The sequence below is a fragment of the Botryllus schlosseri genome, chromosome 10, assembly GCF_051294905.1.
Source record: "Botryllus schlosseri isolate E-star chromosome 10, Bs_hap1, whole genome shotgun sequence".
Classification (NCBI taxonomy): Eukaryota; Metazoa; Chordata; class Ascidiacea; order Stolidobranchia; family Styelidae; genus Botryllus; species Botryllus schlosseri.
Genome location: NC_137245.1, coordinates 13425368 through 13451369, shown reverse-complemented (window position 1 = coordinate 13451369; position 26002 = coordinate 13425368). Strand labels below are relative to the sequence as shown.

Below are 26002 nucleotides of genomic sequence, written 5' to 3'. Positions count from 1 at the left end.
CCTCTCGACGTGACAAGGTGTAGAGTTGTAAATGAAAGTTCCATAATTTAATCATTAAATTCTGTTCTCGTTTACAACACTGTACCCCAAATTGTGAAATCTGTTGTCAGTGTTATGACAAAACTGCCATATGCATTTTTGGCAACCCTACTGTGACATAGGAATTTCATAATAATGACAATGCTAGTAGTAATCAATGAATTCATAAAATTCAGCTTAGGAATTAGGTATAGTGAGAAAACGAAGAATGAATTTATCAACACTGCAAGGTCCTACCACTCAAACCCTGACTAAAATTTGGCGGCACTAGGATCCATTCTCAAGCTATATCTTTTTACACAAAGGCTTGAAGAAGCCGCGAGCAAAGAAAGCAACTTGAAGGCCGAAATGGAGAATGCAGTCTCGGGGTTGAATGAAAACATCTCATCGTTAATGGCTCGTTTGGCGGTAGCGGCAGAGAAAGTGAAATTGACTTGTTCCAGGAACTTCTCGATTTTGTCTGATCTCGTCGGATTTGTTTTTAGGAAGCGGAACTGTCCATCGCCATGGATGACATGCAAAAGAAAAGCAACGAACACATTGCTTCGTTACTTTCGCGTTTGTCCATTGCATCAGAGAAGGTGACATCACAATACGTCGTTGATTTTAACATATTTTATCTCGAATCTTATGGTATTTCTATTCCAGGAAACCAACCTAACACGTACCATGGATGTTCTGAAGAGTGAAATGGACGAAACCCGAATAGCCAAAGAAAAGATGGAGACAGAGTTTACGGTATGTAGGCCTACTTATTCTGTCCAAAGTAAACCTGGCCTTCAAGTAGTCAAGTATAGCATAAGTGGTGTCCTTGCACCCAACGTTAGAATCATTAATGCTAAGGTAGGCGATCGATTGAATGACTGCTCAAGACGCTTCGACTCCTTCCCATCTTTTCATTTAATCTCAATCTTATGGTGTTTTAATTGGATAAGATTAATAATGAACGGAACTGAACTGAATTGGGTTTGAGTAAGATTGACTGCAAATTCACAAGCAGAGTATCACGCGCTGCTAGAGTTGAACATGGCTGACTGGTGTTAGCTGAAAATGCTCGGTTTATTTCAATATGAATACATTATTCAATTGTATATTGAAGTTCTGTGCCTCTAATGGTCTATTCAAATAGTTGGCACAGTACTTAAAAATTCACGATATCTTTTTGTTATAGAACCTTCGAAGCAATTGATAATGCCTGAACGAGAAATGTATAACCTCGCTTCAGTTACCGGTAGGCCGGTATCATTCACATATTTCAGTTGTAGCCTATTCATATTTTTTTCTTCAATATTTACTGCAATTATTCTTTGCAATCGATTGTATTCGTTTCCACTTTTTATTGACACGACAGGCGTCATTGTCTGCAAAATCGGAAGAATGCTCCAGACTGGGCGGTAAGGTTTCGGAACTGGAAAATGAATTGAAGTCAGCTAAAGAGGAGGTTGATAATCAATTGGTAATGTACAAAGACAAATCTTCTTTTTTTGACTTGATTCTGCGTGTTATTGGATTTGGTCCTATAATGAAGTGTACCCGAAGTATTCTCCACAGATATGAATGGTGAATATGCGGCTATAAATACGACATGTCAGTGGATATCTCTATTCTCTATCTGCAGTTTTAGTCGGTTAGGTCACTATTTGTGACTGATATGAAAAACAATACCGTGTATATTTTAGCAGTCCGAAATGTTCACACAAGTAACAAAATCAAACATGTGTCAATGAATCAGTAAAAGTTCGGAGAACCTTATCACAACCTAGCAATGTAATAACATTTGAACCTGCAGCATGTAAAAAACCTCATCCTGAAATCAATAGTTTCAGCATTTTGATTGTATTGGCAGATTGGTCTCCCAATTACCCTTTTTAGTCTAATTTCATAGGAATGAGCAGCAAACACAGCAACTAATGGACAATACACATGATATGAGCTTAATTGCGTGCGGTTGGTAATATCAACCATTCAAAGGCAGACATTAACTCTATATATCAGTCTAGTTCTTTACATTGCTGCTTTAGCTTAGATTAGATATATTTACTATTGATTAATTTCCATTTCACATACTGTGGTAGCCTAACATGTAGCCTCCAGCACAACGTTCGGTGCGCGGAGAAAATTTACAGTACTCATGCGGTAGGCTCTGGCTCTATCAAGCATCAAAATCTATAGCCATGATTGAAAATTTCTCTGTGTGTACAGACACAAATAAATGATCAATCTACCCTGTTGGCGGAAAAAGATCAAGAGATAGAAAGACTGCAGTCGGAGAACACCAAGATCAGCGCAAAAATCGAAGATGTCCGTACCAAATCGTAAGATCCTGTTTCCGTCTCATTCCGAATCTGCATTCACCGCCCGTTGTTTAGCCTCGAGAGCTTGAAGACGGTGAAGTCCGACTACATGAAAAGCAAGCAAATTTACGCCAGCGAAGTGAAGAAATCTAAGAAGGTCACCCAAGACTGTAAGCAGTGGGAGAAAAAGTCGCAGGAGCTGGAAAAGGCTTTGCAGAAATGCGAGGACAGATTGGCGGAGAAAGAGGAAGACTACAAGTAACCATAATCAGTGGTTCTATCAATTTTATCCACTAGAGATACACAATGTACTGTACAAGTACTCTCGATCTAACATCCACCTTGGCCCACTGCTATTGCATGTGTTAATCCTGTAAAAGATTCGATCTTGATCTTTTGGGTGTCTTTCTTTCGAAGCTTCCTCGCTCTTTTGATTCTCTTCCCTGTACTTATTCTCTATCGGTACTTTCTGTGGTATTTTTTTGTGACATCGTAAGAACAGTGACGCAGGAGAGTAGGAGCCCAGATATACCTCTGACACTTGAAATAATGCTATAGCCTAGAATGGACCGCAATTTCTCTTGCCGATTTCGGTGCGCTAACTAACTCCCCGCTATCTAGTATCTATTAAGCGAGTTGTGTTTTGTCAGGAATGAGTTATTGATAGGGTTTGAATTTCAGAAAACAATTGAAAGGAAAAGAGGAAGATGTTGAAAAGATGGAAAAGGACCTCGCCAGCGCTAATGAGAAAGTAATTTTCCTAATATTCTTTGTTTAGTTTGTTTTGGATGTCATACCTGTGTTCCATGTACTTACTGTGTTATTATCATTTTTGGTTCCGTTGTGGTGATTGATCGATGTGAGAAGAAATTACACATTACGATTTTGTTGTTAACCGTTCCCACGACATAGTGACAATGTGGTCAGAATAGTCATCATAGGTTCTCAAGTAGCAGTAATAAGGTATATTTCTGCTCACTACCAAGTACTAAGAAGTAGCAACTGCCAAGTAAGTATAAAAGCAAGTATTCTAGGCCTATCTTTGCCCAAAAACTGTGAAATAGAAGTATTCCAAAGTCATGACTATTTGAGGAAGTAGTGCAGGTGCTTTTTTATTGATCACCTCTAGTGTTGTATTTATTGAAGCAATTGCTTATTTGAATGTTTTCATCATTTTATAACCACGCATTCATATTTTACACAAATGTGAGGGTTTTAACCACGTAACACTTAACTATATTTCTTAGGCCAGTCACGAGGTATCATGAAAACCCTGTTGTGTGATCGTTTCATGGTAGGTGATTACTGATTATGTTTAGAGCAGCGGTTCTTGGGTCTTTTTTGATCTCATACCCCCAAAATTTCAGAAGCCGATCAATGAAACGTCAGCATATCAAGCTCGGCAATATTTAGGCTAAAATAAGATAAGTAATGATTAGACAAGGTAGATACAGTTTCTTGATGACTTTTTGTCCTTTTGCAGACCCCTAAAAACTAGTTCACTGACTCCCAAGTTCAAGAACCCTGATTTAGAGATAACGCTTGGGAATTGGTCTGGTACAGTTACTTCATTAAACTCTGTGCTCGACTATAGCACAAAATTTCATGACTTTGTTCGAGATCACTATGATGTATTCTGTGATAACCACCCTTGTTTAAACCATTCAAATTGGCCTGAGATTTGAATATTTTCTGAACATCATCCCGCAGAGTTGGTCAAAGTAGTCATTATAGGGACTCAAGTAGTTGTAATGTCATATATTGCTACTTAAGTACAAATAAAAGTGGCAATTTCCTAGAATTATTCTACGTCTCGTTTTGCCTAAAAACTGAAGTAGAAGCAGATAAAATCATAACAACTTGAGTAAGTAGTGCTGCTTGAGTACTCCTGAAAAGTAGAAGTACTTCTTTACTGACCACCTCCACCGTTCCATAGGTGACGGAGCTATTAGGCTCCCGGCAGTTGTTTGAAGATGGTTTGAGAAAGAAAATGCAGCAGCTGGAACAGGAGAAAGGCGACATACAAAGCAAAGCGACCAACCGTGACAACAGCGTCACCAAACTAAGGAAGGAAGTCGAATTTCTCCGACAGCACCTGGTCTGTTGTTTCGCTGTACATCAATTCAGTTCGTGTACTTACGTTGACTTGTTGCCATCTCCAGAAAGACACGGAGGACCTGCTCAGTATGGAGGGGGGCAAAGTAAAGAAGACTATGGACGAAATGGATAAGTGCAGAAACGATATCGCCGATCTTGAGTATGCAGTTGGGAAAAAAGAAATCCGAATTCAGGAGCTTGAGAAAATGGTGAAGGAAAAAGAAGTGCAAATATTGTCGCTTGCCGGAGCCGCTAAGCCGACCCCATTGAAGGTAAACGATTGGACAGCAGTTTTCAAGCTTTTGGTCAGACACCCATCTTGGCTTAACAACAGCATGTAGAAAAGGCGTGCTCACTGAATGATAAGTAGCGAGATAGCATAAGACGGACAACCTATGAAATGCAACGGCATATGACAGTAGGTGAAGTGCATGTCAGATCATGGTCTGGTAATCTGGAGCGTTGACCAGTTTCAGTTGAGATTTAGCACTGCAGCTGTGATCTGCGTTTTGCAGTAGGCCAGTGTGTACTGTGAATTTGAAAATATCATCATATTGTGAATAATTTTATTGCTTTAAAGCCAATTTAATTAATAATATTTCTGCTGCTGCGTGTCAGAATACGTCAAATACGAGTTCTTGACTTGGTCTATCCTTACTATTGCATAGGTTGGACACAATAATTAGTTGCGCTCGGATAATGCTACCTGGTCTTGAACAGTTATCACTTGGCACGACAATTTAGGCCTACCGTTGGCTAATTGGATTACAGGCAATTAAAATGAGTTTGCACAGTAGGATATTTTAACCCCGGCAGACATTCCGTGATGTGAGCCCTGGCGGTTTAGCAGTTATGAAGTAGACCATCTTTGTGTGATTTATCCTCAAAGAACCTTGAATAAGTTAGAAATCATATCATAAAGTTTCGCAGAACTCCTAAAAATACTTGCGGACGTCCGGTTGAGAACTGCTGCGAAAAGAATCGTAGGTTCATTCCAGGGCTTTGGAGCAGCCGTAAATTTAAACTGCTCCAGCTCCGGCTCCGGAGCTCTCTTTTATCATATATTAGCTCCGGCTCCAGCTCCGGAGCCGCATTATCACCACTGCTCCGGCTCCAGCTCCGGCTCTAAAGTTATCGAATGGCGCCTATCACAGGGGTGGCCAACCCGCGGGCCAAATGTGGCTCGCGAGAGGTTTTGCGTGGCCCGCGAGGTAATTTCCTATTATATTATCAAAAATAAATTGCTCAGATTGTGAACTTGCAATGCCAACCAAAAATTACAATTCTGGCTGCGACACTTGGAATGTTGATGACTAAAATATCAGTTCCGACTTCCGACGCATTCGCAGATCCATGGTCCAGTCACATTTTCAGTATAAATCGTCGTACATTACAATAAACTAAAATAGCAGCGAAATTTTCCTTCGAGCTTGGCGTGTTTAATTGTCACACGATTTCTTGCTTGGTAGCCTACCTCCTACTGAAAATGAAAAAAAACGCCTAATTTACCCGATTAAGTCCAACTGTATTCGCAATTACGGGAGAAAGGCTTTTCGCATTTACGCTCGCATAAAGATCGTCGACGGTGAATTGTAAGCACAACATGATTGTCGCATATTATCGGAGACCTTCGATATCGATGTGACCAGACGCAGAATAGTCGTCTCCTTGCAAACTGAGCCTAGCGGGCGGTATACAATAGACCCTCAATACTCAAGTAATAATATTATTGACCTAGTTTATTTATAAACTTAGAAAATTTTACCCGCTTGGCGCGATTAGTGGACCGCACACTCGTTCGTCAATTGCATATGCCACTTTAGCCGAAAAGGTTGGCAATTCCTGGTCTATATAGATGACTAATCTACCCATAGGTTAGTAATCTAGAGTCTGTCAGCCGTCAGTAACATCCGATGTAGCAACGAAGACATATAGGTGCCGCCGTACTGGCTTGTGACGTCATACTTAATACTTGTCAATCGTCGATAGCATCATAGTTGCACAAGATTGCACTTTACTCTATGCCATTGCTGTGCACAGCATTAAAATTCAGGCCTGCTGTCCAATTATGATAAATCAGCAGATGTGGTTGTTGCATATATATAATCAGGGCTGTGGAGTCGGTAAATTTTACCTCCGACTCCGACTCCACACATTTTCAATATACCGACTCCGACTCCTGAGTTCTTAAACGTACCGACTCCGACTCCTGGGTCTTTAAACGTACCGACTCCCGACTCCGATTCCAGCATTATTACCAATTTACTTCGAAAATTATATGCCACATTGTCGGTTGAATGACTATCATACGACCATTAAACATATGCAAACATATGATTAACTGTGGCATGCTAAATTGTTTCATTGTGGCACAGCTCGAATTATCCACTATGCAATTAACATGAAATAAAGATTTGCTAAATATCCTCCCTTATTCAAGTTTTTATAACATGGACTCTCTAATATCCTGAAATGTATGAATCATTCAAATATGGCAGATATCCAATCCTGTTTAATAAAAATGTAGATAAAAAATCCAAGTGTAGCTCATACGTATGACTCAGCAACTAATAAAGAAATTGAACTTACTAATTTTGTCATTGCACACTATCCTGATTACAAGCACAAACACTCTTACTACTAACAATAGACATTGGTCAGAAATGAAATTTAGTTAAGTAGTCAAAGACCATAGCCTATGTCTAGTCTGCATGTACTTAATCAAGTATTCAAGGATTGGGACTTGCAGTCTTTCTTAATCATTTGTTCGACCCAAACAGCTAAGCTACACTACAAATATTTTTAATTTTGTCAAGTGGGGAGCATCGTTTGGTCATATTTACATCATTTTTACAATTTTACAAAACCAGCCGATGCATTTTCTTTGTCACACAGTATCATGGTATAATTCCAAAAATTGCATCAATTTTGACTGCATCGCGAAAACGCATCTTGCGATTTTCTTACCCTCTGCAACTGAGTTGTAATTTGCAAGTAATGTCTAATTTTATCTATATCAGGGGTGGGCAACTTTTTCGTCGAAAGGGACACCTGAGATTTACGAACCATTGCGCGGGCAACTGGAATGTTGATAACCTTTTTTTAGTCGTCAATAGGAGCGAACCGAATTAGGTAACATTGCAAACAAGACTTATATTAATACGCTCTAAAATTGATAACAATATGTCATGCAACTGTGCAGTGCGCAATCAGGCCCTGGTCGCGCGAAGCACGAAATTTTTTTGCAAGATAACGACTGAATTAGGCTATAGCTATATCAATAAATATGTCGCTAACATACATTGGGGGTCGCATCTGTATACCACTGGGCTCATTTGGCAAGGACAGGATTATTCGACGTTTAGACATAGCAAAATCGATGGTATCAGTGAACATGCCTCTATCATTTTGTGCAAATGTTTTGTCGACGATCTCGCTACGAGTGCACAAGCGAAGCCGTATCTCCTAATTGCTAATACAGTTAGACTCAATTCTGTGAATAATATGTATTTATAATTTTCAGAAGGGTGCTCAAATACTGAATGCAAGAAATCTAGTGACAATGAATCATGCGAAGTACCGAGAAAAATTTCAAGTCCAATAAATCTGCTATGAAATATTCTACTTCATGGTCATAAACGAAGATCTGGGATAAATGTGGCTGGCCCCTGGATACGTCAATGCGTTAGAACTGTTGTTTTAGTCATCAAATTTCGCGGTCATGCTAATCAAATTTTGGTTGGCCTTGCAATTATACCTGATGTCATAAATCAATTCGAGAATTACTTCGCAGGCCACACCTAACCTTCTCGTGTGCCAAATTTGGCCTTCGTGCCACGGGCTGGCCGCACCTGATCTGTATGGTTAATAATAGCAGTGGTTGGTGGTACATAAAAATTCTATTGAAAATTCTTTGAAAGCAAATGTTTTCATGATAGAGAAGTTGGAGTCGAAGTCATAGTCATTCTCACAAACTCCGACTCCGACTCCAGTCAGTATTTTCCCACCGACTCCGACTCCAGCTATTATAGTTTTCACGACTCCGACTCCATCAAGCGAAAATTACCCTGACTCCGACTCCACAGCCCTGTATATAATGTCATCTTATGAAATAGGTCGGAGCCGGAGCTACTCCTAAATAACGGGCTCCAGCTGAATTTTATGTTGAGCTCCGGTGAAAATACACGGCTCCGGCTCCAAAGCCCTGGTTCATTCATATGTGCGCTGTAGCATTACCTACAAATTTGGTAATACTGTGTAGGTGACTGGCAATGACGGCAAATTTCTGGATCCCCAGGACAGACTTGGACAACTAGATAATTCTAGTTGTCTAATTTCACTAAATTAGATCAAAATGCCAGTAATCTAATTCTAATCTAATTTGGAAAAGCTGAAAATTTTCTAGTTGTCCAAGTCTGCCCCAGGATAGGCAATTTAGCCGAAACGACCGATTGATATTCAACTGATAAGTATTGATTTTAATGCAGGTTGGGTAATGTATTTAGTATTGTGTGAAAGTTCCGTCACACATGCCTCAGTCTCTCTTGAACTGTAAATAAATAGGATTTACGAGCACCATGAGGAGTGATAGTTTTGTAATAACTTCGCACTCTTGTTTGGAAGTTGTTCATTGAATTCGGATCCACAAAGGCCTGCATTTCAGAAACGAGCGCAGATATTCATCATTCGATTGAGTGCTTGTTTTTGTTTTATTAAGAACTATAGTTGGCAATTTGATTGAAATTTGCAGGTAAGAAGAATTTCTTCTACACGCTCAAGCTCTATTTATATTCTGCACAGTTTCGCACTGCTTACACGTCATACATACAGTCTTCAGTACAGCCTGCAGTATTTCAGAAAATAATTGTTGCTTACATACATACATAATTATACTCCCATAGTATTTAGCATGGAGTATGTATAACCTACGAACAGCTTTCTCACAAACCTGCATAAAATGGCATCCGCTTAATACACCAAACATGTGACTTGAAATCGGTAAATTTGAGATGGCTTGGCTCAAGTCAACATTTGCATGAACTGGAACGTACTGACTTGATCTCAGGTCGTGTAGTCAGTGTATCCAACACCGAATACTGTGTTTTTCTTGTGCATCATTATTGATGCTGTCTGTCATGTATTTCGGTTTGACGAAAACTGAATACGTCCTCTCCCATCATACAGAGGTGGTCAGTAATGAATTACTTCTACTTTTTGGAAGTACTCAAGTAGTTTTCCTCTACTTCTGGTACTTACTCAAGTAGATCTGATTTTCTCAAATTCTACTTTGTAATATTTTGTGATCTACTTACTTACTTTTCGTTATTTTCAGTTTGTCAAGTAGAAGTAGTTTAATCCCCCAATGCGAAAGATAGCCTGAGGAATTTCATGCTGTTTTCACGGAGTACCAACATTACATATTTATAGAAGTCAATTAAAGCCCAGAAACTTTGTCGCGCTTCGCGCACAGTAGTTATGGAGTGACATAAATGTTTTCACGAAAGTATCAGTGAATATAATTTAGGTAGCGGGTTGCGTGGTTCTGTTCACGCCGCATTGTCGCCCATATCAAATATTTCATCACAGTAAATATGGCCCACAATAACGTTTGAAACTACCGTTTCGCAATCTAGCGATCACCTATCCTATCGTTATCTAGCAGCCCAAGACGTGTCCTGCTAATCTGGAAAATCTCGCTTTTGGAATGTTACACCTGTTTTAGCAGATCACCTTTGAAGCTTTATGAATAAAAAACATGAAATATATTTTCAGCTGCTTTTAGAAGTTGTATTTGTATTTCACTTTCAATTCCGAGTATGATATACATGCAAGCATAAAAGTGTAGTAATCCCTCTATTTTCCGAAAACAGCTACACTGAATATAAATTTTACGATCCACAATATTTGTTATTAACGTATACTAATCGCGCAAAGTGTTGAAACTGTATCCAATACAACTTCTCCGCATTGCTCTTTGCCTAAACTTGGGGCCTTATAATAAGGGGTAGGGCGCCATGCCATGATATTCTCTAAAACGGGGTCTTCTAGTAAACAAAGGGTTAGTATCTCATTGTCATATCAAAACTATAATTTGCATCCCGTGATACGAAAGACTACTTATTCTGTCGAAAATTGATACCTCCTGTGATGCATCAATACGAATCAAGCTCTCTGCACCTTCGGCATAGCTCAATTTGCAGGTTTTTACAGTCCATGCGAAGGAATTAAGGCTGTTTTCAAAACTACTTACTTGAGTAGATTTGAAGTCAGTCAATTCTACTTCAAGTACTACTACTACTTTGATCACCTCTGCCAACATACACTGCAGTGTTCGCGGAGGTCATGCACTTCGTGAACAATGAGGTTGACACGTTTCCCATCCGTTCAGCCGTCTTCAGGTCCTAAATCTAACACGCCGTACCTCCTTTTCAGGAAAACTTCCTTTCCGACATCACGAAGAGAAGAAACCAGGGCATTTCAAAACGACCAAAAGTAATCTTGTCTTGTATGCATTCTAGTAGGTCTGCTCGCAAATGAGCAGCACGCATGCACTTTCAGATCCAGATTCCAACGATCGCGGAACCGGAGAACATCGATCCGAAATCACCAAAGCATATCAAGAAACGGCGGAAGCCTGACATTTTTGATACGACGACAGATCAACTGCTAAGCGAAGTAACTGCACGTTTTGCGCTTTATTAACAAGTGAACCATTTGAAAATGCTACAATCACAGATATCGTTTGGATCGCCACCAGCGAAGGACTTGTACCGACCCACACCGCCGTTAGTCTCCTCGACACCAAAAGTGTGCGAGCAACCATCAAAACCACATGGGAAACCGAAAACGTACTCCAAGGTCCGAGCAAAAGTCACTCACAAAATGGCAAACAACGGTCAGAAAAGGCCCAACAAATACGCACAGCCTCGAAGAACCAACAAAGTAAGTGATTTCAAAAGCCGACAGGCCCCGGCCAAAACTGACATGCTCATATACTTCAGGCGAATATGGTTAAAACCGAACCAAAACAATTTTACGACGTTTATGAGTTTCATGGATGAGAACAAAGATGAAATGCTTCAGTCTCGTGAGCGTTCTTCAATTTGCTTCTGCACCCGCGTTATTCAATTTGTATTCAATGAAATTTTTTTCACTGTTGGTAATAAGTTTGCGAGTACTGAGGCCACTGACTGTACTGTTGTTGGTACTGCTGCTGGGCTGCTGCCTGTAGCAAAAAATATATATCATTATTGATATTATTTTCTTCCGAAATATACGCGTTTCTTGCCTCTGCTGGCTTTTGTTGGTAGTTCCAGTAGTTCTGGTAGTATAAACTCGTAGCGTCCCCGGTGGCAGCTTGTTGATAGGCTTGGGCGGTTGCTTGTGCCGTTGCCGCTTGCTGTACGGCGGTTTGAGTTGTGTAGCTTCCGTTGGTGGTCGGTTTTGCTGAATATCTGCTCAAAACAGAAACAGTTGTGGAGCTGTCGGGAAAAAGCAATGATAAGATCTCACGTTTGTCGTGCCCCGGCTGTCGTCTCGATCTTACTGCCACTTGTCGGGCTGGAGGCCTCAGTCTTTGGCTTTTTGGATTGGGCCGATTCCGCCGCAGTTTGCAGCCTTTTTTTACGGCTCCGGTACAGCTTCTGATGCTCGTCGTAGACATTTTGTACCCTGTGGCAGATCAATCAAAATCATCACACTAGCCACTTTGAAATCTCCACCACCGAAACCCTTACAGAGTGGCGTCCTTGCCAAAGTCTTCCATGTACTCCTGCTTTCTCTGGGAAAACACAAACTTGCTCTCTTCGCCGAGGTGTTGACTTTCCAGCGCCAGGTCGCACGCCTTGCAGAAGCTTTCCTCGTCACCATGGGAAAATTCCAACCCGACCAGATCCTTGTACAGTTGCTCCTGAACACATACAGAGAGGACAATGCAGAAAACGTCTTCTGCAAATTATGTTTTACATACCTCGTCGCCTATCTTGGAAATGGCGTCTTTCAGCACTTGCCTGGCCTCGCCGATTTTCTTGGACACGTTGACCAGGAACCACACGTATTTTCGAATGAAAAAGCAGCGCTCTTCCACCTTTTCCAAAGCAGTCGAGTATTGTTTGAGAAGACTTTCGGCTTGCTGCAGCAAAACACTGGAGTTTTTGTATCGCCATATAAAGACTTCTTACAAACAAATTGCTTGGATACCTCAATATGCCCGGCACGTCTTTCGACGGCTACTCGTCGCAGCTTCACCATTAACAAATTCGGTAAAGTATTCTCCAATTCCACTAGAATCTTGGCAGCGCTATGATAATTACCTGTGGTATTTAAAAACACGCATAAAGTAATCATGCAAACGTGATCTGCAAATGAAATCACCTTGAACTTCCTCAAACGACGACCAGTGTATATGTATGTTCGGCTTCTTGGGCAGATGTATCTCGCAAGCCCGCCTGTACACCTTGCGAGCTTTTGGCGGATCGGTTTTCATCAAGTATCTCGCATACTGGAAAGGGAGAGAAGATGAAACATTGTCATCCATCTACACCAGGGGTCAGCAAACCCTGGCACACGTGCCTCTTCCGTGGCACGCCTAACGATTTGACACATGCAGTAAAGTGCACCATTTGCATATCCGTGAGGAATCTTTCTATAGCTAGTAGCAAAGACGCAACTTTCAATTTTGAAAGTACCCACCACCGACTACTTTTCAGACATCTTACTTTCTACTTGGCTTGTCTTAGGAATCACTACTTCTATTTGTCATCGAATAAAAATTTATGGCATTACTTCTAATGGCGTAGTAATGCTGACTACTGTGATCAACACTGGGTATATCACCTCCATTATAAAAAAACGACCACTTTGAAAAACGGTTCGCACGATCTAGCCACCGCTCTATAGCAGCGAAAATCCTGAATTTTGCAAAGTCAACCATGGATGAGTGCCAAAAACTGGGTGAAATCACTGAAACGTATTGCTGCACCCTGCATTGGGATCCACTAATCTATGTGAAGAAAGATTTTGCGCATTTATTCTATGTGCACATCACAGCCGTGCAACACTCAGGAGATATTTCGTTAAAAACAAACAGCACATTTTTCTCTTACCTAGATCTAATATATATAAGAAGGGTTGCCGGCCCCCGACCTTACGTACCTTCAGCCAAAAGTCCTCATACAGAGCACACGCTATGAGGCACCTTTCGAACAGCAGCACGGTTCTACGGTGGTTTTCCTCGCCCTTGGCCATCTCGGCTTCGAGGTAGTCCCGCCAATTCTTGATCTGCGTCCGTTCCAGGGCTTTCACGTGGAAATAGGGCCTTTTCACCTGAAGCCAGAGAATATTAAAGTAGTCAGCATGGCTACTCAAGTAGAAGTAGCAGTAACACCATAAATTTCTACAAGATTTAAAGTAAAAGTATCAATTTCCGAGACATCTTAAACCTATTTTGAATGAAGTAGAAAATGAGATCTGAAAAGAACTCAAGTCACGGTAAACGAAGGTTGAATGTGGATGTTTCTTCGAGACTCGATGCAAAATCAGTATTGATACTAGAAATGGTTCAATTACCAAAGATATAACAAGCTTTAGCGATACACGACTATTTCACAAGGTTTTTATGACAGCTGACACAAACATCCTCTACTTTGTACCAAAAGTAAGAAGCAGACGTGGAAGAAGCCCAAACATAACAACTTGAGCAGGTAGTTTGAGTAAACCTACCCTAGTACTCCAAAGAAGTTGAAATACTTCGTTACTGACCACTGTCTGAAACACCATCAAGTGTGTAGAGCCCTATATCAGAATTTCGAGCTGATAGCGATCAAACATATTTTCTGCCGATATCGAAAAGCAACCATTTTTCAACTGGAACATCAAACTAATCAGAGAAATACACCCCGCAGACTTTATTCATTCACAATTAACCGGCTGAGTAAGAAGCTAGTACTACCAGTAAAAGAAACAAGACTTCCCATTACTTTTACCGAAAAGGGACATCCTACAGTCCACATAAATTAACCCAACAATACCGTGAACAATTACAATTGGAACATTAGTAAGGGTGAAAACGAGAAGCGAAAGTGAACAAAGACCAACCCCTTCTTCGTAAGTCCAAATTTTGGTGACGACGACCTCCGTCTCTTCGTACAGTCTCTTCTTTTTCAAGATTATCTTCTCGCCGACCGCTTTGATTTCCTTCTCATTCTGCAGAAAGAAAATATTCCAAAATGGGCTCCCGATAGAGACAGGCGGCCCGACTTACCGGCGGTCTGCTTCTGTCGTCTTTCTCAATACCAGGCGGGTCGTCGTCGCTGGGCTTGGGCGGTTCGTCTTTGGTGTCGGCGTCCTTGTCTTTCTTCTCTCTCTTCTTACGTTCCTCTTCCTTTCGCTTTTTCTCCTTTTCCTTCCTTTCTATGTCGTCGCGGACCTCCTCCAGCATTTTGTCGAAGGTGTCGACGTCAACAAGGTCTTGCGGCGAATGCGTGTGCACGAATTCCTTGAAGCTGAACGAAATCGGACAATGTTTAACGACGAGCAGAAGTAGCAATTTCAAATTATGGAAAGAGCAAGTACTCCAGGCCCAAATTCACTTGTAAAATAGAAAACTGCCAAGTAGAAGTGAAAGTAGTCTGAATCGTAACCACTCGGCCAAGTAGTGAAGTAGGCAAAACCTACCAAGTAGGTTACCCTGAAAAATTACCGGTACTTCGTTACTTATCTCCTCGGTTCATATCCCAGTGCAGCTGGTACTGGCAGAGCCTAGCATGACAATTTTGACCAGATTTGCATGAGTCACGACTATTAAGCTGTGCTTCTAATCATTTTCGATTTTCGTGCTAACTCTCAAAAAAATTTCAGCCCCATCACTGGATTCGGACATCATACACAATGAATTTGGGAATTGCAATTGGATCATTTCAATGACGATGTTAAATCCGTTTATTTGAAATTTCTCTCAGACGAAATTCAAAATCGGTTGGAGTGGTAAACAGACGTTGCAAATTCGAATCTAACGCAATAAATTTGTAAAAGGTGATACATGAAATACTTGACACATACCCAGAATACAATGACCCAGATACGCAATGTTGCCCGGCCGTACTCATGAATACCAGAATTCAAGACTCACTCTTTAAAGTAGACGGCGTAGTGCTGCGTCGGAAGTCGCAGCACACGGTCGTAAAGCGCCATCACGTCGTGCCACACTTTTGTCTCCTTGATCCACTTCAGGTACTTGTTCCACAGCTTCTCCGAACGAAACTCCTCGCCGGCCGCGGCCCCGGCGCGTTCAAACACCCTGAAAATGGGAACAGCACCGCTTAGAGCAGAGGACTCGACTTTTTTCAGAGCAGGCCTCTAAATTTGTTGTGGCATTTGCTTTCGTGAAACCCCTTTGTGACCTCGTCCGATATAATTGTTTTGAACTGGATTAACCAGACTCTGTTTAACATAATTTGAATGACAACTCAAGTTAACTAAGCTGATGACGTCTAGTGAAGTTAACATCTAGTGTAGCTACGGCTGATATGATTGTGCATTGAGCAATGTTCGGAAATTCAATTAAATAAGATATTTATGTTGAAACAAATCCGAATATTCGTCAGGTACTAGTACATTAGTACAGATATCAAAAGTACTGTGTATATCACCAAATATGGTATCAATGGCATAAAATTTGAATAATCGAGGCCAACAGATGGCTTAGGCTCGATAGGGGCCTACTAGCTTGAAACCTTTGCCTCAAAATGTAAGCCATCTGTTATACTGAGCGGCGCAATCACAAATGCACAACGTTACCTGAGTAATGAGTATTATGGCTTTAAAGTGGGTGTTTTCTGGTCGAAATTGAAAACAATCGCTGATGTCTGTTTGCGAACATCGGCCTTGTTATTGCCATTCGGCATTTATGAACCACATAAAACTAGGCTCTGCTGTCAAAGGATTGTCTACGTGACCAAAAGCGCTGTGAACTCACTTGCGTACTTTCTCTGTGCCCGCATCAGGTCCCTTGTAGTGGTTGATGTAGAAGTCGATAGTGTGCACCCACAGATCGATGCTGAGCGGTATGGCGCGCACGCCCCTCTCTAAGATCTAGTTGACAAGAGAGAATCGACTTGGCGAGCGTTCAAAAGGACTAAGCATCTCAAATACTACACGGACTCGCCATCCCGACTAAGTGGGAGTTACCATTTTAACGCCGAATCAACTCTTTTTCGTCGATGCAGAACTTGGTGGCATGGAGATCACACATCCCAGAGTATCGCGGAGTGTTACAGGATACGAAAATAATGCATTTTTATCACCGACAAGGTCGGGAGACGCCAAAAAAATTGCGTGTATTCAAAGTCACAGACTGTGTATAATCGCATGCAGAACGGCAGCTAGTTACGATACAGAAACGGCAAAATTTCAAGAATTTCAGGCGTCCGGCAGAACGGCAAAGCAACAGTGTAACGGTATAAATTTCAAACAAAAAACCAATTAAATGCGTCGTACGCCGCACGGAAGAAGCATCAGCCTCTGAGCCGACTGCCCTTATCTGTAGATGCAAAATTATGTGTAAGGGAATCGGAAAATCATCAATTCAACTTCAATACTTATCGTCCGGAATTGGCGGAATTTCAAAACGTAACCGCACGCGCATCTTACCCGTTGCGCGCGGACGTAATTGCCGTTTCTCCTCTCCAGCTCCGAGAATTTTTTCCAATACCCGTAGCAGAGAGGGTAGCGTCGAAAAAATCCGTTGTAAGCCCGACGCGCCAGGCTCGGTTTGTTCTGGAGAAAGACGGCCATGATAAATCAATGTCATCAAAGCGGATTACCACATAATCAAACATACTAACCGAACTTGAAACTGACACTTAAACGAAAATAAAAATCCAAGCCTACAAAACAGTTACACAAATGGAGGGATGGGGCAATTCAACTGGAGGCATATTTAGGCATTATATCAAGAGCCTGGCCGATTTCGTATTTGTGAGCCTATAATGATACGGTAACCCCATACATTCAGTCGATATCCAAAAGATGTAGCATGGCGCTTTTTCAAAACTTTAGAGCTTTTATATGAACAGCATTACCGCATTTTCTATGCTTCGACATGAAATTAACAAGAAAGGGTACATGTGTACTGACTGTACACCTGTAATCTAGAAGAAATATTTGAAGAGCTTCTTACAGGTACAGAACTTCAATAGCCTATACCAGGGGTCACCAACCTTTTTGCAACCGAGGGCTACTTTTGCGTAATGATTGAAGCGGCGGGCTACCATTTACTGCCGCCGTTTACCCGTGTCACACTGAATTTCCGCTTTGATATTCATAGCACAGGGCTGGACTGGACATCATGTTATATGTTTCTATAGCAGTCAGTGGGAAGCCTGGCATTGTATGATATCAACTAGTGCGCTGTACTCTGGTATTCAACTTGACAGTGCAATTCTTAGTGAGTGTTCCAGATGTGCATTAATTAAGCGTGTTTTGTGTTTATTTTTGATGAAGTTCATGTCCGAAAAGGCTGATTCACAACGATAAGTTGAACCATAGACGCTTGCAACCTTCATAGCTGCTGCGCCTACACCACTGTACTTTTCCGTATCAACAATGCACCAAACGTTTGCTGCAGACTGAGGTGGGGGTCATTTTGCAGTGTTACAATTTCAATCTCCAACTGTTCAGCATCCAGAAATGACAAGATTTCATTACACCGGACACCAGCAACGAATACAGAAAGTTAGAAACATGGTATACTAAACTGCGTTGAGTGTAACAGAAACAAGCTGTGCCGAAAGATGCAATACGTAATGAGTATACAGATATTGAAAATCTGCTAGTACTTCACGGCTATCTGACTCCGAATAGTAATATTGTTTACTACTTTGGCATTGTCCTGGTCGTCGAGCTATCGTAACGGAACCCCCCACCATTTCAAGAAGACCGTGAACGGCATTCCGTCATGTCGCCTTTATAGGCAATGCGCCGTATCTTGAATTTCTGGTGATTCTATCACAAACATCTATATATTACTAATTGTAATTGAAGATATTTTCAAGTGTTTACATATGTAAGTTACATGTTAGTGTGTTTTTAACAAGAATAGCTGAATCAATCAATCTATATATTTAAAAGCTCACTGGTAATAATCTGACGAATATTGGTAAATGCTGCTATTCCACATATTTTTAGAATGGGCTCGAGGGCTACTCATCTAGTCCTCGCGGGCTACCTGGTGCCCGCGGGCTCCGGGTTGGTGACCCCTGGCCTATACAATTGAATAGTATATTCATATTGAAATAATCCCGAATATTTTGTGCTGACACTCGTCAGGGGTAATCGTCAGCAACGAGTGTCAGCCGAAAATAATCGGATTTATTTCAATATGAATATGCTATTCAATTGTATATAGAATAAATACTGTAATATTGTATGAATATATCATTAAATATGCATACCGATCACAAATAAGGTACAGAATTTACGGTACTTTCTCTCGTCATGGCAAGACTACGAACATGCGACACGTCCCCTCAATGCTTAGAACACTTCACAGCCGCTCTTCCAACATTACAGGTTGACACAATCGCCTTATTTTACCCAACAGGTTCATCAGAAATGTAACAAAATCAAATCTTTCAACTTTGGATTGAAATACACCTACCGCCCAACAATACATTACTACAATACTACCAACTATGGAGGCGAATAAAAGATAATACAAAATATAGCAACTGAAAACTTCCGAGATCTGCAATGCACTATTACGCCTGAATTTGAGCCAAATTTTGATCGTCACCAGAACAAACACAGTTAGTCCAATAACGGGCAACAGAGCAACACCAAAGTCAACTCGGAAAAAACTGTGCAACGAATAATCACCTCTTGCTCGACCAGCTGCAGGAGATAGGTCCAATTCGTGAAGTCCTGCGGGTTGTCGAGGACGGCCCGCCAATATTTCAGGAACTCTGGCGACTCGTTGCCGATCAACACCTCCCCGTTGTCGCCTTCCGGATCGATCGGAACCTCGGACTCGTCGTCGTCGTAGCAATACGGAACCGTGGGCTCTTTCTCGATTAGGACGTCGGAAGAGAAGCCATCGTCGTAGTCGCCATCGATCGGATCTTTCATTTCCGAGTCGTCAACGGGAACGTCTGTAAAATTATGTTGCACAGTGTCGGAGGCGGTCAAAGTAGGTAACGGACACATTGCATTATAATAAGCTTACAATTACGATTCGTAACGTAACAACGACGTCATCGTAGTCCTCAATTTCTAGTGATGTGTTAAAGAAAGTGTTTTGGCGGTGCAGGCTGTTTTAGGTGCTGTTACTAAACTGTTTTACTCGTACCGCTGAAATTGCTTATCACGATGTTGCTGTAACTTTTTCTCTTAGTGAAATTTACTTCCTTCAATAAAACTGGTGTAAATTTCATTTCAAATATATCAACACATCTCTTGATTCCTGGCAATTATAACGATAAAGAGCTGTAAATGAGCATTACTTCTTGTTAACACATACTACGCAACAATTTTTAGCTTGGCTAAATGATAGAATTTCCCAAATTAGAATTTTCTACTCTAATAGCTACGCTTCTACGGGTTAGAATTGAGCCATAAAGTAGAAGCTGATTCGACAAACTGCACAGTGAGGAAATACATGCTAAAAATTTCACAAAGGATCAATCTCAACACAACAGAGATCGCACGTGTGTTATGGGAATATATTGATAGTCTTATGGCTGCAGTTCAAATATTGGCATTCTGAAGGAAATGGCTGCTGCCAAAAATTACTTCTAAATGATCATTTACTTGAGACCCCATCAGTTACCCTTCAAGGTTAATTTGGCTGCTTACTTTTGTAACTACTAAAACAAAACACAAGCCGATGTGTGCCGGGTTACAGATGAATTGTATTGAAATTGAACACTTTTGCAGAGCAGCTCGGCGAATTCGGGACAACCGACAAAAGGTGAATTTACATAACAGCAAGTATTTGAAAAGCTTCTTGGAGGTACAGAACTTCAATATACAATTGTATAATATAATCATTATTAATATTGAAATAAACCCGAATATTTTCAGGTTAACAGCAAGTGTATAGGCTAAACAAGGGAATGAAAATGACGTCTATTTGATACTGTGTGTACACCAAAATAACACTTCCATCCACTTATGCAATTTAATTTCAGTATAAATGCCCTGCAGGCAGTCTGTAAAAAGCAGTTTTTACTACCTATTATGCAAGAATGCAGTAATTAGCCGATGATTCTAAGATTTTGATGACCCGAAAGGCACACTGTTAATTCGATTAAGAAGCACGCAATGAAAGAATTATTTACAAGTCCAACCATTAGCGGCAACCAAAATTGTGACGATTTATGGGCTACACAGAATAAGGCCGAGACATCACATCATGACAAGAAACTTTGTGCATGCATGACGTTGCGAAACCCACTAGGACTATGAGTTTTGACAACATTGTGACTGCGACAAGCAGCCAGTCTATCATAAGTTATAGATTTGTTTCTTGTGATTAATTGCATGGACCAAATCATCCAGGGCCTTTGGCATGTTTCAGTCCTGCAAAAGAAGCTCTGGTCAGCTTGACAATCAATTGAAAGTCCACGTAAATTGTTCAATGACACATATCATTAAATGATAATGTTGATAGCTCGATAATATAGATAAGACAGACCGCCAACAGCCAACGATTCATTTGTTAGTTCTTTTTTTATTAGTAACTTTATCATTTCCAAACACCACATGATTGCGATAAATTGAAGACGGGAAGGGGTCGAAACGTCTCGTAACAGTCTTTTAATTAGGCACCCACCTTAGTCTAGCCTAGAATATGCAAATAAGAGGAATGCAGCAATAGAAGATAAACATAAAAAGAAAAAGCTATGAAAATGGAGAGGCATGTGTCGGCAGGGGCGTAGCCAGCCGACAAAAAACGGGGTATATTTGGAGAAAGGAGGATATTTTTTTAAATAGGAGAATGCTTCAAAAAAATGATGTTCCAAGATCTAACCGATTCATCAGGTTAATTGTGGGACACTGTAAAACCCGCAAAACTCGCAACCCGCAAAACTGGCAAAACCCACAAAACTCGCAAAAGCAAGGCATATTCAGGTAATTGTGAGTATATTTTACAATATTGTCGCTGTACCGCCTCGAGATATCATGGATTAGTTATGAAATTACCTGCCGGTAACTATACAGCAGGGATTTGCAGGTGATTAGCAGGGTTTTGCAGTTGGCTACGAAGGTTTTGCGGTTGTCCAGAAGGCTTTTGTGGGTACCTAACAGGGTTTTGAGGTTGTCTAAGAGAGTTCTACGGGTGAAAAATAGAGTTTTGTGGTTGTATAGGATAGCTTTGCAGTTGTAAAGGAGAGTTTTGCGGTTGTGTAGGAGAGTTTTGCGGTTGACTACCAGAGTTTTGCGGTAGACTACCAGAGTTTTGCGGTTGTATAGGAGAGTTTTGCGGTTGTATAGGAGAGTTTTGCGGTTGTATACGAGAGTTTTGCGGTTGACTACCAGAGTTTTGCGGTTGTATAGGAGAGTTTTGCGGTTGTATAGGAGAGTTTTGCGGTTGTATACGAGAGTTTTGCGGTTGACTACCAGAGTTTTGCGGTTGTATAGGAGAGTTTTGCGGTTGACTACCAGAGTTTTGCGGTAGACTACCAGAGTTTTGCGGTTGTATAGGAGAGTTTTGCGGTTGTATAGGAGAGTTTTGCGGTTGTATACGAGAGTTTTGCGGTTGACTACCAGAGTTTTGCGGTTGTATAGGAGAGTTTTGCGGTTGTATAGGAGAGTTTTGCGGTTGTATACGAGAGTTTTGCGGTTGACTACCAGAGTTTTGCGGTTGTATAGGAGAGTTTTGCGGTTGACTACCAGAGTTTTGCGGTAGACTACCAGAGTTTTGCGGTTGTATAGGAGAGTTTTGCGGTTGTATAGGAGAGTTTTGCGGTTGTATACGAGAGTTTTGCGGTTGACTACCAGAGTTTTGCGGTTGTATAGGAGAGTTTTGCGGTTGTATACGAGAGTTTTGCGGTTGACTACCAGAGTTTTGCGGTAGACTACCAGAGTTTTGCGGTTGTATAGGAGAGTTTTGCGGTTGTATAGGAGAGTTTTGCGGTTGTATACGAGAGTTTTGCGGTTGACTACCAGAGTTTTGCGGTTGTATAGGAGAGTTTTGCGGTTGTATACGAGAGTTTTGCGGTTGACTACCAGAGTTTTGCGGTTGTATAGGAGAGTTTTGCGGTTGACTACCAGAGTTTTGCGGTAGACTACCAGAGTTTTGCGGTTGTATAGGAGAGTTTTGCGGTTGTATAGGAGAGTTTTGCGGTTGTATACGAGAGTTTTGCGGTTGACTACCAGAGTTTTGCGGTTGTATAGGAGAGTTTTGCGGTTGTATACGAGAGTTTTGCGGTTGACTACCAGAGTTTTGCGGTAGACTACCAGAGTTTTGCGGTTGTATAGGAGAGTTTTGCGGTTGTATAGGAGAGTTTTGCGGTTGTATACGAGAGTTTTGCGGTTGACTACCAGAGTTTTGCGGTTGTATAGGAGAGTTTTGCGGTTGTATACGAGAGTTTTGCGGTTGACTACCAGAGTTTTGCGGTAGACTACCAGAGTTTTGCGGTTGTATAGGAGAGTTTTGCGGTTGTATAGGAGAGTTTTACGGTTGACTACCAGAGTTTTGCGGTTGTATACGAGAGTTTTGCGGTTGACTACCAGAGTTTTGCGGTTGTATAGGAGAGTTTTGCGGTTGTATACGAGAGTTTTGCGGTTGACTACCAGAGTTTTGCGGTAGACTACCAGAGTTTTGCGGTTGTATAGGAGAGTTTTGCGGTTGTATAGGAGAGTTTTACGGTTGACTACCAGAGTTTTGCGGTTGTATACGAGAGTTTTGCGGTTGACTACCAGAGTTTTGCGGTTGACTACCAGAGTTTTGCGGTTGTATACGAGAGTTTTGCGGTTGACTACCAGAGTTTTGCGGTTGTATACGAGAGTTTTGCGGTTGACTACCAGAGTTTTGCGGTAGACTACCAGAGTTTTGCGGTTGTATAGGAGAGTTTTGCGGTTGTATACGAGAGTTTTGCGGTTGACTACCAGAGTTTTGCGGTAGACTACCAGAGTTTTGCGGTTGTATAGGAGAGTTTTGCGGTTGTATAGGAGAGTTTTACGGTTGACTACCAGAGTTTTGCGGTTGTATACGAGAGTTTTGCGGTTGACTACCAGAGTTTTGCGGTTGTATAGGAGAGTTTTGCGGTTGTATACGAGAGTTTTGCGGTTGACTACCAGAGTTTTGCGGTAGACTACCAGAGTTTTGCGGTTGTATAGGAGAGTTTTGCGGTTGTATAGGAGAGTTTTACGGTTGACTACCAGAGTTTTGCGGTTGTATACGAGAGTTTTGCGGTTGACTACCAGAGTTTTGCGGTTGACTACCAGAGTTTTGCGGTTGTATAGGAGAGTTTTGAGGTTGACTGCTGCTAGTCACCTAAAACCCTGCTAGTTACCTGCAAAACTCTTCTATAAAACCGCAAAACTCTGGTAGTCAACCGCAAAACTCTCCTATACAACCGCAAAACTCTGGTGGTCAACCAAAACCCTATTTTTCAACCTCAAAACTCTCTTAGACAACCACAAAACCCTATTTTTCACCCGCAAAACTCTCTTAGACAACTGCAAAACCTCACCCGCAAAATTCTTTAGACAACCACAAAACCCTATTTTTCACCCGCAAAACTCTCTTAAAACAACCGCAAAACCCTATTTTTCACCCGCAAAACTCTATTTTTCACCCGCAAAACTCTCTTAGACAACCGCAAAACCCTGCTAATCACCAGAGATGAGCGGATTTGAAATTTCTATGTCCTAATCCAATCCAAATCCGAACCTTCAAATCTAAATCCTAATTCATAACTTTTTCATATTCAAGTCAATGTCCAATCCTAATCCGATTCCATCTGGAAGTTCAGAAAAAATACTAATTTATGCAATGGAGGGATTCGAAAATTTTCTTTCACAACCAACGATTCACTTGATTCAAGATAACTTAGTAACCATAAGTACATTAATAACTGATCAGAATAAAGTTTGTCGCCATTCGCCACACGACATTTCAATCTCCCAAAAAATAGGTAAATCCAATCCAAATCCTAATCCGTTCCAAAAAAAATGTCTAATCCAAATCCAATCCAAATCCGATGAAATTTCACAAATCCTGTTTTTTCAAAACCTAAATCTAATCCATGCTCATCTCTGCTAATCACCCACAACACCCTGTTAGGTTCCCACAAAACCCTCCTGGACAACCGCAAAACCCTCGTAGCCAACTGCAAAACTCTGCTAGTCACCCGCTGTATAGTTACCGGCAGTTTAGTTCCATAACTAATCCATGATATCTTGAGGCCATACATCGACAATATTATAGAAGATACTCACAATTACCTGAATATGCCTTGCTTTTGCGAGTTCTGCGGGTTTTGCAAGTTTTGCGGGTTTTACAGTGTCCCGTTAATTGTATGCAAAAATGCAGATATTAAACTGTCAGATAACATGATCTGGATTAAATATGTTTTAAATCAATGTGATGTCTGCAGTCTGCTAAGATGGTGTAGTATATTGTGTGGAGATGGTAAATAATATTAAATAAGGAGAATAATGCTAATTTACAATCAGCTTTCCAGCAGGCGACATAGGATGGCATTAGTTTTGAGGTAGCCTAGGCCTAGATATTTCCAGAACATTAAAAATCAGATTTCATACCTTTTGAACTTGTATCTTTTGCTTCACTTTCATCGGCTTCCGGGTTTTTGTTTGCGTCTGGCTCTGGCACACTGCCTTGGCTATCCGTAGCAGCAACTTCCTTAACATCATCCGATTGGTTTACCTCCATAGGCTCATCCTTAGCGGAACTCTCCACTTTTTCAATGTTGCCACTTTTAGATGGCTCAGCTGTGCTAACATCCGCACTTTGTTCAGCAGTGTCAACAACTTCCGGTACCTCCACCTTGTCAAGGTCACCCTGCTGTTCATTAGATTCCACGGATTGTTTTTGTTCTGATTCGTCTTCCGACTCTTTCAAGGCTTCCACAGCCTGTGCGGTTTCACCATCGTCAACCGGATTTTCTGATGCAGTATCATCTTCTTTTAGAATTTTTCGAGCCGGCGACCCGTCGTCTTGCGATGCCACGCTGGTCTGTTCGCTCTCCTCAGCAGCTACATCCTCTTCTGAGGCCTCGACCTTTTTACCTAGGATTCAAGATGTTTGGCGTCGCAATTTTGTTCGAGGCGTATCGATAAGCATATTAAAGATGGCGGCGGTCGGCGATTGCCGCCGATTTTAAAAGAATAAAACGCGAATAACAGTAAAACTATATATGCTACATAAGTTCTAAATCGACTACCAACTCACTCTGTCTTCGTTTGCTTCGTCTTGGCATGTTAATGTGCAGCGATGACCTATACAAAGCCCCTCAAAAGCGAAAAACCGACAAATATAAATCCAGGCTTCAGGTTTCGTACAGCTGCAGACAACTTTTGAAGCGCGTGTGATTGGTACATCAAAATTG

The 26002-nt window shown here is 41.3% G+C and overlaps 2 protein-coding genes across 2 annotated transcripts in view; one reads left to right on the top strand and one right to left on the bottom strand.

Annotated features, from left to right (window-relative positions):
- LOC145448273 (uncharacterized) overlaps window positions 1-11723 on the top strand; it is a 17132-nt gene extending 5409 nt beyond the window's left edge. Inside the window, exons 8-20 of the mRNA XM_080326634.1 lie at window positions 345-462; window positions 525-620; window positions 688-777; window positions 1391-1495; window positions 2242-2354; window positions 2409-2591; window positions 3015-3084; window positions 4270-4431; window positions 4496-4702; window positions 10863-10922; window positions 10989-11105; window positions 11166-11372; window positions 11432-11723. Of these exons, the coding sequence (XP_080182760.1) occupies window positions 345-462; window positions 525-620; window positions 688-777; window positions 1391-1495; window positions 2242-2354; window positions 2409-2591; window positions 3015-3084; window positions 4270-4431; window positions 4496-4702; window positions 10863-10922; window positions 10989-11105; window positions 11166-11372; window positions 11432-11491 (1588 nt within the window). The 3' untranslated portion in view covers window positions 11492-11723. The remainder of the gene's footprint in view (window positions 1-344; window positions 463-524; window positions 621-687; window positions 778-1390; window positions 1496-2241; window positions 2355-2408; window positions 2592-3014; window positions 3085-4269; window positions 4432-4495; window positions 4703-10862; window positions 10923-10988; window positions 11106-11165; window positions 11373-11431) is intronic.
- Window positions 11107-26002, bottom strand: LOC145448272 (pre-mRNA-processing factor 39-like). Its single transcript, XM_080326633.1, has 16 exons — window positions 25846-26002; window positions 25197-25682; window positions 19305-19576; window positions 17079-17204; window positions 16405-16520; window positions 15559-15726; window positions 14692-14932; window positions 14526-14633; window positions 13584-13754; window positions 12804-12930; window positions 12630-12742; window positions 12400-12561; window positions 12167-12339; window positions 11943-12101; window positions 11719-11884; window positions 11107-11655 (listed from the first exon to the last, which is right to left on the bottom strand). Exons 1-16 carry the CDS (start codon window positions 25871-25873, stop codon window positions 11581-11583), a joined length of 2691 nt encoding a protein of 896 aa, XP_080182759.1. The 5' UTR covers window positions 25874-26002; the 3' UTR covers window positions 11107-11580.

What these genes read in the sequence shown, in the direction of transcription:
- LOC145448272 (XM_080326633.1), bottom strand. Translation starts at nt 25,873, where the DNA reads ATGCCAAGACGAAGCAAACGAAGACAGA. An exon ending in TACGCCGTCTACTTTAAAGA is followed by an intron (nt 14,933 to 15,558) that starts GTGAGTCTTGAA and finishes GATTTCGTTCAG; the next exon opens with CTTCAAGGAATTCGTGCACA. An exon ending in ACCAACAAAAGCCAGCAGAG is followed by an intron (nt 11,656 to 11,718) that starts GCAAGAAACGCG and finishes TTTTTGCTACAG; the next exon opens with GCAGCAGCCCAGCAGCAGTA.